The 15,392-nt window shown below is 30.3% G+C and overlaps 1 protein-coding gene and 1 non-coding gene across 3 annotated transcripts; one reads left to right on the plus strand and one right to left on the minus strand.

Moving 5' to 3' along the window:
- Positions 1–5,622: 5,622 nt before the first annotated feature.
- LOC130804468 (uncharacterized) lies at positions 5,623–12,952 on the minus strand. Of its 2 annotated transcripts, none has more exons than XM_057668909.1 (9): positions 12,742–12,952; positions 12,457–12,660; positions 12,232–12,358; positions 11,940–12,010; positions 11,812–11,848; positions 11,256–11,311; positions 11,021–11,130; positions 10,553–10,655; positions 5,623–5,915 (listed from the first exon to the last, which is right to left on the minus strand). In XM_057668909.1, the coding sequence occupies exons 1-9, from the start codon at positions 12,851–12,853 to the stop codon at positions 5,821–5,823; spliced, it is 915 nt and encodes a 304-aa protein (XP_057524892.1). In that variant the 5' UTR covers positions 12,854–12,952; the 3' UTR covers positions 5,623–5,820. The 2 variants fall into 2 exon arrangements, with proteins under 2 accessions (XP_057524892.1, XP_057524890.1); XM_057668907.1 differs by having other exon boundaries at positions 11,253–11,311.
- Positions 12,953–13,035: 83 nt separating this feature from the next.
- On the plus strand, positions 13,036–13,108 carry TRNAR-CCU (transfer RNA arginine (anticodon CCU)). The gene has a single exon. It is a non-coding gene; the product is annotated as a tRNA-Arg (tRNA).
- The last annotated feature ends 2,284 nt before the right edge of the window (positions 13,109–15,392 follow it).

Consider the following 15,392-nt stretch of genomic DNA (forward strand, 5'->3'; position numbering starts at 1 on the left):
GATTTATGTACAATTAAGTATAATTAGTTTTTTGAGAGATGTTTTTTTAAGAAACGTATTGATCATTAAAGATTAATGTATACTTACTATATTTTTAATGCTTATTTACATTATTCTTATGCAGATTAATGTATACTTACTATATTTTTAATGCTTATTTATATTATTCTTATGTTTATTTACCGTATCTTTAATGCATACTTTTAATATTTAAATGTCTACTTACTCCACTCTTAATGCCTATTTTTAATATTTAAATGTCTACTTATATTAATGCCTCCTTATAATATTTTAAAAAATATATAATAGTCTGGCCCAATCTCACAAGAATTTCATCATTATCATCATCCTACCCAGTATATTTCTCACAAGAATTTGTGTTAATATATTAGAGAGTGATAGTAAATTTTTATATGAGACATGATTCACATCAGGATTAACGCTAAATCCTAAACGAGACGGTCTCACGGTGAGACCGTCTCGTTTGGCTGCCCAATATACATTTTTTGTCTTAAAATGATCACTTATAACGTTAAAGTAATCACTTATAATTTTAATATAATTACTTTTTATAGTCTTAGAATGATTACTTATAACCTTAAAAATTACTTGTGAGTTGTGATCTTAAATAATCAAAAAAAAAAGGGGCATAATATGGATTCGTCTCATGGTGAGATGGTCTCATATAAGACGAGTTGTTGGATTAAATAGTCTAATAATAGAAATATTTAGCTTATGGGCTTCTTGTTTTGAGGTCGTCTCACCGTGAGACGGTCTCATACAAAACGGATCGTAGAGTGATATTTATAATTTTTTAAACTTAGTAAGTATTATATCATATAAGACTATCGCACTGTGAGAGAGGCTCATACTCATACAAGCAATCCAAATCATATATTATACTAAAAAGTTTGGAAAATTCTATATATCACAATTAAAAAGAAAGGAACTCACTTATTGACTTAAGAAAAATGACATAACATTTGATATTGACCAATATTTCTACTACTAAAGTATCTTTGATTGACATTTATTTATAGTTAAATTGAGTAAATTAGAGAATATAATATATTGTTGACGATTTTCAAAATTACAATTACAAAGTCAATTTATACATAAGACTGTGTCAATGTTAAAAAAACGTGCATTGCACGAGTTTCTATACTCGTGATATATATTTAAAAGAAATTTAATTTTAAAACTAAATCGTAACTTTTTTTTTTTAATAAATTAGAATTGGGTCAGTCCATATTAAATCATCTCAGGATGAAACGATCTCAATGAAGAATTTATCTTTTAAAATAACTAATTACATAAATACGCTAATTATATGGGCTTGTCTTATGGTGAGACGGTCTCATATAAGACGATCTGTGATTAAATTAATTTAATTAAAAGATAAAAAAAATTAACTCGGATAAAAATCTCCCCGACTTTGTTCGAAATAAAATTGTAAGAATCATGCAATATACTGAGAGAATCAGAAAATGACAAATCATACAATATAATAAAAAAGAATTGAAAAATAACAAATGGCAAAATTTTAAAGTATTGGTGGATTAATTTAATGGACGTAAAATTAATTACATTTCACTTAATTTTCCTAAATTAATTTGAAGCAAAATTTGGTTAATTATTCAAAGTATAATAACATAAATTCTTCATACCTAAATAAGAATCTAAGAATATTTATATAAATTCCTTGAGCAAATGAATAATTTTTTTTTTATGTTTATATATTTGATAATTACGTTTATGCTATTATAAATCATGCAATTCATTAATAAAAATAAATTTATCATGTTTATACACGAAAAGTTAATAAAATAATATATAATTCTATTAAATATATAGACACCTAACGAGGTGTAGGGGTTTTGACAATAAATATAATGCAATGAATTCGATATAAGTAATAAACATATCATACATTCTATATTCTGTTTGAAAAAATGATATGTACTAGAATGCATTTGATAATGAGTATGCACATATTCATTACTCAATTATGTTTATTGAGTTCATTCAATTATTTGTCAATTACATTGTCATTTTCTTTTTATTTCGCAATTATTAAGTGAACAAAATAAAATTTGAAATAAAAAATTAAAAAACTTTAAAATGTAAATTATATAAATCATCAAACTAAGACAAAACATGCATTGCATGGGCACATATAATAGTAATATGATAAAATAAAGCACGAAAATAATTTTGATTAATTAAAAATTAAAGAGATAATTTTTTATTTTGATTAATTATTACTCCATATTTTATATAGCAACAAACTTTCTCCTCTCTTGGACTTTGCTTTGAATAAAATTAGACTTTTTTCAACTTCAACTATGACTTAAGAGTTATTCATGGGTAGGTTGTTCCTTTGACTTGGTTCATCTGGCCTAAATGGACAAAATTTTAGAAATCACTTTATTATAAGCTTTGACAAATCTCAAATGGAACAAATTAATTGGTTATTTGATAATTACATGGCAAATAAAATCTAACAATTGTTTCAACCAACACAAAATAACAATTAATAAAAATAGTTAATATCTATATACATATTACTAAAATAAATAAAACACTGCTAACATGTACTATTTAATATTGCTTATGTCGGGCACTATCTAGTTTAGGTTAATATTACAATCAACGGTCTATCTCTACTTAATAATTGATTTATTTAAATAATTAAAAATAATATCATTATTCAATTGTAATCAATTTAATTCAAGACTTACATTAATGAAATAGCAGATAGAATAGATGCGTTATTATTAATGGCATACCTATTAACTATTATCACATATTTATAATAGATAAATTCTTTATTAAGACCGTTTTCTCGTGAGACAACTTAATATGGATTGGCCCAGAAGCAAAGCTAAAAGTGTTAGTTACCTTTTCAGATTCAGTTCGTCTTAATTGAAATCGTCTCACTGTGAGACAACATCAAAACAAGAAGACGATGAGCAAAAAGTTTCTATTATTGAGCTATTTAACTCAAGTATGAGACATGTCTTACGATGAGACCATCTCATATAAGAATTTGTGTTTCAGATTTATTAATTTTTTTCTCTAGAATTACAAGAATTTAATACTTTGGGCTAATTATAGGGGCTCGTATCATGGTGAGACGGTCTTATATAAGACATGTTATTTATAATAAGAAACTGTCAATAAAAAAAAATAAAATAAAGAAAATATATAGTATGTTTTATTGCATAGTATCTTGAAAAAAAAAATTGATTTAGAAAATTATTATACTACAAATGTTTTATTATTCTAAAAAAATAAAGTAATTATTTTGAAGATGTTTTATGCAATTATTTTATAAAAATATTTAACATTGATACATCTTTTATTGGTTAATGTCTTTAATAATTTGACATTGATAATTATATAAATTGATGAATTTGGGCTATATAAATTAATAATTATTTATTAAATCATGCAATTATTACGTTGTTATAAAGAATTTATATCATTTGTTACATTTCATGAGAGATATTATAATTTGATAACGATAATACGCAATTGTATATTTATTGGAAAGTTATTTTTGTACGTGCTTTTAGATTAACAAATTGCTTTTAGTCATGGACCACTTTACTTTCCGATTTCTACAGTGACTTGCATCCATGGTTTGAAAATGCCATAATGATGATAAAATATGTAATAGAACTGAGAATATAGTGACATTATATAAACTATTTTAATGTTTACTTAAGTTTTAGGAAAAATTATTGTAAATAATACAAATTTTATCAATTACTTTATAGTAATATCAATTTTGATTAACCATGAATAATATTAATTTTTAATTAATCATGTATAATACTAATTTAGGTGATTTTAGTCTAGAATAATTCCAGATTTTATTTATAGTAGGTTATTTGAAAATAAATAAAGGTAAATTAATTTAAACAAAAGTTAATATATCCTAGGAAAACACCCATAAGTTGGTACTCCCTCCGTTCCTTTTTGATCTTCCACATTACTATAACGGGTAGTTTTAAAAGTTCTTCCACTTTAGAATACTTTCTATTTTTAGAAAGTTTTTATCTCACTTTTACCCCTTAAAATCCCCCTTTTCTTTTAATGTACCCATTTTCTTTTATTTATAATTATTTTCTCTCTCATACTTCCAATACAATCATTACTTCACACTACTATTTAATTAAAATAATACCCACTACAACATCATACTTCCAATACAATCATTACTTCCCACTATTATATAATTAAAATAATACCCACTACCACCAAAGATTCTCTTTTTCTTAATCTTTGTGAAATATCCAAATAGGAAGAATAAATAGGAACGGAGAGAGTATTATTCATAGTTAATCAATAGTAGGTATTATTGTAGGAAAATTAACAAAAGTTTATATTATTCACAATAATTTATATTAAATATGTATATGTATACTTGCATCTTTCTTTACATTCAATTCTCTATTATCAATATGTTATCTTATTATTATATCGACTACACCTATTACTTTTCAATATAAAAATTTAAACTTAATAATGATAATAATAACTTGCGCATTATTTAAAATCAAGATTTTATACATGTTTACAATCAGAATTTTGTGCATTACAAATAGAATCTACCCTAATAATCTATAATTTGTTCAAAATATACAGAATAAATAAAAGTAATCTAATCAATCTAACTTAATATAGAGATATGATCTATCAAATATATTTATTTTAATATAATAAAGGAAGATCCATCAAGTACAACTTAAGAGTTAGCATAGTAATCTCACGCTTTATCAGAACTTAACATATCCAAAAGAAAATGATCCAAAGTCTTCCCTTGAGCTTGTATAATTCCGTATAAAAATTTTATGAGTAACATTTCTATTATGTTTTCAATAATAGATTTCATTTTACTTGAACTTTTGACACAAATTATAAATAAAAAAAATTATGTGATATTAAAACAATCTCAAACAACACTTGGTACCTAATCTTCTCCACAATATATGTATTGCATAATATACAACTTAAATTAATATCAAATGTAAATGCATAATAGGAAAACATATTTTCAACATGGTGAACTTTGGTCATTCCATCATTTTAAGGCTAAACATGCAACTAGTGATAGAATGGTCTATATATATGCCAAATACTAGGATTTAGGAACCTTGGACTAAACGTAAAAGTTATGAAACGTAAAAGTTATGGTAATATTATTCTTAGAATACTATGTTTGGATAGCAAATTAAGAAAAAAGAAGAAAAGGTAAGAGAAGGGAAAGGAAAAGAAGTGAAAGAAAGGGGAGGTGTAAGGAGGACAAAACACTTAATTTAGTTAAAAATAAGAGAATGGAAAAGGAAGGAAAATTATTATTTTCCCTTCAAATCTTATCACTTTAGAAAGTATTGTATTATTAACAAAATTTATCAATGTTTTCCCTTCAAATTCCTCGCCTACTTTTTTGATATTCAAACAAGTGAGTGTCCATTCTTTCAAATTTTCTCCCCTTTATTTTCCTTTATTTCTTTCTATCTAATTCAAACGTAGTGTAAACGCTCATGAGTCATGACTCATCCATAATAATAGCCAAATACTTATGGCAAACAAGAGAAGGTGAAGCCAACCACATTTAAAAAGTGAAGACATGCAGTAAATTGATAATTCGTCAAAGTGTAATACAAACATGAACAACTCACCAACAAAAAGTAGCAAATCTATTTCTATTCTATTTATTTAAAAGGGCCTATCAATGGTGTGTTTTAGATTTTAAAACACTAAGCCTTGATATCTTCAACTTTGTTAAGTTTTTAACGGCGCTTCAACAGACTAAAGAACTCTATAAGATATTAATCCGTTTTTAGTCTCTACATTCAGCCGCTTCATTTGTACAAGGGACAAGACATATGATCTTCCTTTATTCCCTACAATGCCACGATATATATGTACGTGAGTCCAAGTAACATAGGGATCAACTGCCGAGAATTATTTATAAAACATTAGAAACAAATAATGATTATTGAACAATGATGAAAAAATATGTTGAGAATTACACATAAACAAGATAGATAAAGCTTGTTAGTGGTGAAAAAATTAGATAAAGCAATGGGTAAAACTAATACATAATTGAACTTTATTAACTTAGTAGAACTGAACTTATTTGTGTAGTTTAAAGATGAGACCAAACCAGACGAACGAAACTTTATTAGAATCAAATGGAACTTATTAGAACTGGAATTATTAGACGTGAAATTGTTGGAAATTTATATTAATGATTATACTCCACAAAAAAGGCCCATGTATGTTTAGTTTCAAAATAACAATGACAAGACAATAAGCAATAAGAATGCCAAAGTAAGCTTTCCAAAGTTGTATAAGGTGCACAGAAAATCATTGTTGAGACTTGAGCACCCACAGGTTATAGTGGTTTTGGTTATTTTGGCAAATTCTTGGCAGAATGAGCGACGAATGTGTTGACAGTGCATAAGGTTATCTTGATTAAATTAGTTACTAATGTTAAAATATCATGCTCAAGTGGTAGTGTCTAAGCCCACTTCCTTATGTTATACAGTAGAATAACCTATCTATGTAACATTGTAAAGTAATTTTTTCCATTACAGATATAAAAACACATACATCATTATCTGGGTTTTTTTTTTTGGTTTTCTGTTTCTTAGTTTTGTATTCAGTTACAAAGTAAAGAAATGTGTTCTAAAGATTCTATCTTGAAATTGTTCTATAAAGTCGCAATTGCTTTGTTCTTTCCTGCTCTAAGAAAATCTTTTATAAGTCCTTTTCCTAAGGATGTTGATTATAGCGGGTAATGGTATTTCTGATACAAATGAAGCTCAAAATCTGGTAAGCGTTTACTAATTAGATTCAAGTGACCATGCGAATGCTTATTTGGTTACTAATGTGTTCAATAAAAAGAATTTCGGGAAGTGAAGAAGGTCTATGAATTATGATGATTGCTTTGGCATCAAAAAACAAAATGGGTTTTGTCAATGGATCTTCGCCTAAGCCATCTACTAATTCTAGTGATTACAAAGCATGAAAGGTGTAAATGTATAATACTATTGTTATTGGGTGGTTTTTGGCTTCTCTTGATGATTCAGTTTCTCAAAGTGTTCTACATCAAAAGTTAGCAAGCGATATTTGGAATGAATTGGACGAAAGATATACGCAACCCTTTTCTTCACATTTGTACTCTTTAAGAAATGTTGTTTGCAATGGACCATGACAACATGTCCATAGCATATTTTTTCACTCAAGTTAAAACAATTAGGGATGAGTTTGATAATATAATCTATATTCCAGTTTGTAATTGTGTACATCCTGTTCTATGATTAAAAAGGTGTTAAAATCACAAACTTGCACGATGATTTTACATTTTTTAATGAAAATAGATGATAGATTTGAGTTTGTTAGATCTCATATTCTAATAATTCCTAAGTTGCCTTCTGTGTACCAAGTTTATAGAATCTTGCAGCAAGAAGAGACTCATAAGAAGATTTGTAAAGGCATGGTGTTTGAGGAGCCTTTTGCATTTAGTTCATCAAAAAGAAAATTTCAAGAAATACCTGGTTCTGAAAGACATATTTTAAAGGGTTCCTACTATAGCAAAGAAAACCTTCTTTTGTGATCACTTTAAACCCACGGGATACACTATTACAATATATTACGAGTTACATGGCTATCCCAATCAAACTAAGGGTAATACAGTGGATGCAATGGTGGGTCATGGGTGCTAATGAACAAATGATTAAATAGTCAGGTTTTTATGAGGTACAATTTTCTTGGTTGATGTCCTTTATTAGCAAGCAGCAAGCAGGTATGCATGGTTCAGAGAAGCATCCAAAGTTTTAAGAGGCACGAGGGCCACAATTTTGCTAAAAAGCTCCAAAATTAAATTTAAAACATGAAAGTATTTAATACTTAAAAGTTAGAACATGAAATTAACATTAAAATAACATATAAGTTAAAGAGGAGGAACCAAAGACCTTTAAGCAAGCTTCAAAGGACCTATTGTGGGTCGAAGAAATGAACAAACCTGCTCAACAAGAAAACAATACATGGGATCTTGTTGATTTACCCCTAGGTAAAAATTCGTTGCTTGTGAGTGGGGTATTCAAGGTGAAGCTCAAATCGGATGGTTCTCTTGAATGGTATACGGCAAGTTTGGTCGCCAAAGGTGATACTCAGGACTCAAGAGTATGGAGTAAATTGTTCAGAAATAGTTTCCCATGTGGTGAAAATGACAACGGTGAAGTGTGTTTTGGCAATTGTTGCTAGTAAGAATTCGTCTATATTTTAGAAAATGCTTTTTGCATGGAGATCTCCATGAAGAGGTTTATATGAAACTACTATAGGGTTTGGTTCAACAAGTGCACTTAAGTGCACCGAGGTGACCTGAAACACACCTTAGAGACTCAAGCTACAATGTTGTACAAGAGGCGAGAGAGAGGCGCGCGCCACGTGTGCCTCCTGTATGTTACCTTCAGTTTTTGCTTTTTTGTTAAATTTCCTGTACTAAAATACTTACCTTTGCTTCATTTATTAGAATACCCTTATAGCTGTTTATTTGAATCTATACTATATAAGAGAAAAAAAGAGCCCCTTTCTTGCCCTAGCGAAAGTGGTTCTTAAACAAGTATTCTTCTTCCCTTTTCTTCTTCGTTTAATTTTCTCTCAATTCTTCCTGATTTCAATCGCTTCTCACTTTCTGTTTTCTTTCTTTATGCTTGGATTTCTTTTTTCTTTTTTCTTTTTTACTTCCATTTCTTTTTATGCTTCTACTCCTATCTTTTAAGACAATGATTCAATTAATCTCTAATATATTTACAAATTTTAGTCAAAAGAATAATGATAAAAATATGGTGTATTTGATGTATAATTATTTCTAATTACTTATGTTAAAGCAAGTGCCAATAATCTTAATGATGACGTTGACTTTAAAAATATAATCGAACATGCTTTATCTTGTACTTTTGAGAGACTCAATAAAGATGTGTCGAGTTGCACTGGTTTAAGGTTTGGAACGATTGATGAAAGTGATAAACGTGGGGCGTTTGAAGCTTCACTAAAGGGTGAAACCATGCCTTAAACGAGGCAAGGCATGGAATAGAGGTTGCTCGCTCGAGGCAACAAAGATTGAAGGTCAGAATGTGGGGGTCTGCTCCTGCTCGTTCGAGCAGGGTGTTCAGCAAGCTATTGGAGTGCGTTTTTCAGCTGCTCGTTCGAGCAGCCTGGCATAGGATACTTTCTGACAGTTTTTTGTGCGTGAATGTCATTAAAAAGGTGCATTGTATTCCTTGTTTAATGACTTGTCCTTATGCCGATGACGAAGTCATTGGTGGGGTGGGGAGTCCCTAAACACTATCAACCAAAGGCTTGATTTTTTCCCCTACTACAGATCCCATACGGCTTGAGCGTGTTAGCCTATTGAGTTTGTTTTCTTGCCCCTCTCCCCGAGATGGGAAAACGTCCTTCATATTTCATTTCCTTCTTCCAAACCAAGCGCAGGCTTGCTCCAAACAGATGCTATAGTTAGTCCATCTCGCGTGACCACTCGATTGAAGCCTTCTCTCTTGCAAGATTGATGAATGCCTTGCCTATAAATAGGATTCATCACCCATGGAAACATTCACCAAAACACACATATTGAGAGTAGGCTATTGCATTGTTAGAAATTTGAGAGTGTTCTTACTTTGCTTTAGTATTTGTGATCTTGAGAGATTGTTCTCAGATAAAGGGAGGTTTATTACATTGTAATTGTTGAATTCAATCTAATAAAACTACATTTGAGGGGGAGGTATCTAAGACACCTTCAATGAATACTTGTGTTCATCGTTGCATTATATCTTTCATTTGTTTTTTATTGTTGAACCTCTTTGAGGCTTTCAATTCAACTTACTCAATTTTTCAGCCCATTTTTGTTCTAATGATTGAGTCTTAGCGTATAGTTTCTTGTTTGTGCTATCATGTAATTTTGTTAATACTAGTCTTGACATCAATATATGATTTACAACTTGAACAATGATTTCATTAACTCTTACAGTCCTGTTGTATCTTTATACCCTTTGGATCCTGATGCATCTTATGACTTTATGTGCTAAAGTATTTATCTAACTCGTACGCTGTAATAATATGAATTTCATATTGTTTCAAGTAATAAAAATATTTTTGAATTGATTTTGAAACCTTTTAGCAAAATTATGCGCCTCACATTCAAAAAGCTTGCGCCTTCGTCGTGCGCCTTGCACCTCGGGAAAAAAGACCTTCGCTGTGGGCCTTGCGCCTTGGGAAAAGCCTCGTGCCTCTTAAAACTTACTATAGGGTGTAACGTGTGTCCTTATTTAAGTTAAAAGTCCTTGTATAAGTAGTATCTAGTTATTTACAACATATGTATTACTACATTTTATGACAAATTAAGTCTAGGAGAGCGGGTCATCGGTTACTAATTGTGAAAAAGAAAGAAGTAAAGAAACAAACATAAATATGTGTGCTGCAAATGGGATTGACAATAACTTATTTCAGAGCAAAAGAAAACACAATGATTTACCTAGTCCCATTGTTTTTAGGTCCTGAGGGTGGAAGCAGTTCTCTTTTGCATATCCTTTATTGAGTAGAAAGGAATTCATCTTTTCAACTGCAGACTGTAGATCCTATATAACCGATCCTTAATCCATTAGTTTGGTAAGGGTTTCAATGATATGCAGAGGAAACTTCTATTAAAAAAACCCTCAATATCTAATTCCCATGAAGTATAATTAATAAGCATAGTAAACCTTACAGCAAATTGCTTAGTGAAGAAAACCAATATCTAAGCACATACATAAATAACTATGAAATCATTCGTGATTATTGATGATTACTAAGCTTTAAAGGTTGAACTGTCGATGTAACAAGGCAAATAACAAAAACACAATCTGACATAGGTTCATGTACCTTGCAAAACCATCACATAATCTAATTAACAGGTTCATAACATATTAGAACTCCTAATGAACTGAATTGAGCAATATCTTACCTTCAATGGAACTACACTTTTCATATAAGAAGGAAGATTCTCATAGTCTTCATCAGAAACAAGTATCAAATTGGAAGTTTCACTTTTCTTGGGTTCATCTCTCTCTTCTCCTACATTGAAAGAAGAAAGTTTCCCTTATAAATATTCGTTCACATAATTTGATTAGAACATAGAAATTAGAATTTTACAAGGTAGTTAGAATGAAGAACTTCTAACAAGTTTGAGATATTACTACCAATTTTGTTAAAGGTGGTTGGAACACCATGGTTCTGGACCTCCAATGTATGAAGACTGCAATTAAATTAAAAATAGATATGAATGTCTAATAAGCATGTTATGAATTCTCCCCAAGGCTATGCATTATATATAGCATACAACATCTAATTATCTAAGTATACCAACATTCTATTACCCCAATGCTATTAAGTAGCTCCCACTTAAGGTGGGGTTTGGGGTCGGATTTAACGAACTTACCCTTGCTACTGATAACATGGTTTTAATTGATAATTGGTAGCAAACATCATCAACTTCACATAAATAAAAAGTACACATGAGTTAATGAGTCATTTTACTGTAGTCCATTCCAAAAAAACTATAAATCTTTGATCACGTTGAAATAAAGGATTGTATCTAATATACCATTACCACTCTCCTAAATATACCTAAAGATACATACAAGTATTATATCTACCAAAGTTTAACGAAAGATTACATACATGATATTCTATTAAACAGCTTGATAGATTAGTATATGATCATGTTGTTGGTACAGCAAGAGATAACAATATTACCTTGGTGGACTATCAAGCACATCACGTTTGCGAACCCCTGAAGAAAAATGCAGACAAAAATACAAAACCATCATTCTCCTATCAATATTCTATACAATCCATCAAAATTATGTACTTAGACTACAGACCTCCAGAAGCAAGTGTGGCTAGAAACATCTCAGAGAGCCCAAGTTTTCGAAAGCTAGGCGAATTCTCGAATCTGAAAATTCAGCCAATCACAACAAAATCTTTCCAATAACCAATATTCAAATCTATTCGTTGAACTAAGAGTCTGGAATAATGATTACATTACTTTTTATTTAGTTGAGTTACTATTTTTATGCCCAAAATAAACTAAGAGTCGAACAAACAAATATGGGGTATGTCACTATGTGTGTTCGGCCCCTAAAAAACTGAAATGATGTTAAAGGCAGTACATACAAAGCATCATCATCCAAATTGTTAGTGATAGAATCATAAGAAGAAGTGTGAAACTGGGATTCAAGACGAGGAGTAGCACAACTACTTTGATTCATAAAATCCTCTTCAAGATCAACAACTCCATCATCTAAAGATTCAACCCAGGAAAAAAATCATCAAAATCAGAAATTAATTTATTTAAGAAAAAACATTAAAAAGAAAATGTACAAATAAATAAAAATTAACCTGGGGAAATGTAGGACAAAGATTGAAGGGTGGAATGAAGGTGAAGAAGTTGAGAGTGATTAAGTTTATAAAGCTGATTACAATGACCTAGAAGCTCTTCAAAAGAAACAGTACCAAGTGACATTGATTCCAGCAAATTGAGGTCTTCCGTCAAAGATACTACTCTCTTGTTTAGGGTTTGAATGAATGTCGTCGACGCTGAATCTGTAATATTTTTGACACTTTTATTATCAAATTATGAATTGTAACCCAGATTTAGAAGAACATTAATAAAAAGAAGAAAACCTAATGGAATTGGACGGCGATCGAGAGATTGTTTGAAAGCGTCGGTAGTTGATTGAAGATTGTTGCAGAAATGAGACAAGTTTTTGCTCATTTTGGCTATGTTTTCCTCCATTGTTGTTTGCTACCCTAGCTTGTCTACCTCGCAATCGCACTTTTCCTTGCGCAGTTGCGCTTCTACAGTTCTACCATACCAGTCGAAACTTCAGATTTCAAAACACTTTTGAATTCTTTTTAGCGGGATTTTAATCTTTTTCTGCATTATTAAATTAAACTCAAAGAATAATATCAACAAAAGCGCCTGTAGCTCAGTGGATAGAGCGTCTGTTTCCTAAGCAGAAGGTCGTAGGTTCGACCCCTACCTGGCGCGATTAATTCATTTTTTTTTATTTTGTTTTTTTAATATTTAATTTAAAATTTAAATTGATTCTATATTGTTGTTTTCAGTTTCTAGTTTTCACTTATGATGATTCTATTAAGCATAATTTGTAGAAATTTTAATCCGAATGTTACTTTTTGTAATTATAAATTTGTAAGTTAATTTAAATTTACTATTGTCAATCAAACAACATTGTTTAATACATAGGAAATTTGCAAGGGATTTAAATTCCTATGCAATATTTCCCATGGAGAATTTAATTCCAATGGCAACCAATTGATATCTTAGAAAACTTGTGTGTAACAATTAAATTCAAGAGTTGCTCATTTTATAAATGTAAATCTGAAAATAATTTTTAATATTATATCTTGTTTGAGACTATTTCACTATAAGACATCTTTAATACAGGTGACCCATTATGTTGATTGGAAAAAAAAGAAAATTAAAAATGTTAACCATCTTTTAAAAGAGTTTTTTGTCAACTACAGTCTTGAAATTTAGGCGTTTTACAAGTAATCGGTTTGAACTTTTTTTTTTTGCGAACAAAAGCTTTTAAATTTATAAACATGAAAACGATACAACCACTTCGAATCCGACCACATACCCAAAAGATGACCTCCTAAACCCTTTAATTTACCTTTGACTTACCTTTTTATCTTTGGCTGAGTTTTTTTTAAAAAAAAAAAACTACCCATAGTTAATCACTAACCCAACTCCCAATTATGTTTCCAATTGCCAAGTTAAAAAAAAAAACCCAAAGAAAGTAATTTAAAACTCTTCTCCTTCTCCAAATTGTCAACATCATCTTCATTGAAGTTTCTTCCTCAATTAATGTCGATTGAATGAATTTTCTATTCTTTTTCCTTTTAATTTCTGCTTGTTTATGAAATAGAAAGCACACCAAGGTCTAAAGTTTCAATTTTTATTCCTAAGAATCACCCAAAACCAATGGTAAGGGTGTTCAATGCAATGAAACAAACACTTCAATAATCAGCAATGAGAAACAATAACAAACAAAGCAAAAACAAAGACACAAGATTTACGAGGTTCACCCCAATGTAGGCTACATCCTCAATGATGGTTAGCTTGCTTGTATTATGTGAGGAAACAATTGAGTTCTCAAGAACTCTTACAAAGAAGTATTATACTTGGAGAAGAGAAAAGAAAGAGAAAGGGTTTGTGTTTGGCTAAGATTGAGAAGTACTTTACAAGTGAGTGTTGGGACTTCTATGTATACTTGTGTGCATATGGGAGTAAAGGAGGAAAGGGCCCAACCCTAAAGATTGGTCGTAACCTTTTATCGCGAAACAGAACAGTCCCATGTTGTTCTTCGCTTGACTGGTCGAGCCATATGAAGGCTAGTCAAGCGGAGCATGAACCTGGTCGACCGGCAGATCAGTAGGCTACTGGAATGGTCGAGCTGGTTTACTCAATCGAGCAACAATGTATTCTAGTCGAGCATCCCTCTAAACACCTCTCTATCATCATCATACACACACATACTCTTCCACACACCATCAACCTCATCATACACCATTGGTGCACTCAAAGTCACACTAAAAAACTCCAACAGTTTAATTATTTGAATTCATTTATGGGTTTATTATTCGGGCTTCCTGCGCTCTTAATCGAAATGACTGAGGTGAAATGGAGTCTTTAAACAAAAAAAAATTGAAGAATGAGAAGTAAAAGTAGGGATGGTCATGGGTCCAGGACCCTGTTGGACCCGCCCCTTTTTTAAGGGTCTGGGTCTTAATTTTTGAGACTCATCGGATCCGGATCCGGGTCTGGATCCAAAAAAAATCTGACGGGTTCGGGTCCAGGTCCTAAGGTGAAGACCCGGACCCTAAACTTTTAAATTTTATATTTTAAATTTCTGATTTCTTAATTCTAATATAATGAAAAACCGTCTTTGCCTAAAGCCTAAAGCCAGTAACCCTAATTTTTCTTTCTCCACAGTAATTGATGATTCGGATGTTGATGAAGAACAACAAATAGATGCGATTTAACTAGTACGCTTTAACTTTGATGAATTTATTTTGATTTACTTTTTCTTTATTGAAAAACTAACTTATAATTGTTTGATATTTCCTTTAGGATCTTGATGAAGTTGAAGAAGATTGATCAAAATTGATTGGAATTTGTAATGTTATGGAATATAAAGTATGTTTCATATTTAGTCTTTTATATTTGATTTTTAATTATATATTTAGACAAGTGTTTTTACGTTTTAGTAATTATTTTGTATTTGAATTTTATGGACTCGAACAAGTGT

The sequence above is a fragment of the Amaranthus tricolor genome, chromosome 17, assembly GCF_026212465.1.
Source record: "Amaranthus tricolor cultivar Red isolate AtriRed21 chromosome 17, ASM2621246v1, whole genome shotgun sequence".
NCBI lineage: Eukaryota > Viridiplantae > Streptophyta > Magnoliopsida > Caryophyllales > Amaranthaceae > Amaranthus > Amaranthus tricolor.

Bases quoted from the DNA above. Each gene is read 5' to 3' on its own strand.
- LOC130804468 (XM_057668907.1), bottom strand. From the start codon at position 12,853: ATGGAGGAAAACATAGCCAAAATGAGCAAAAACTTGTCTCATTTCTGC. The intron at 11,312-11,811 runs GTAATATTGTTA...ATTTAATTGCAG, and splicing joins GTGCTTGATAGTCCACCAAG to TCTTCATACATTGGAGGTCC. The intron at 11,131-11,252 runs GTAATATCTCAA...CTTTCAATGTAG, and splicing joins CACCTTTAACAAAATTGGTA to GAGAAGAGAGAGATGAACCC.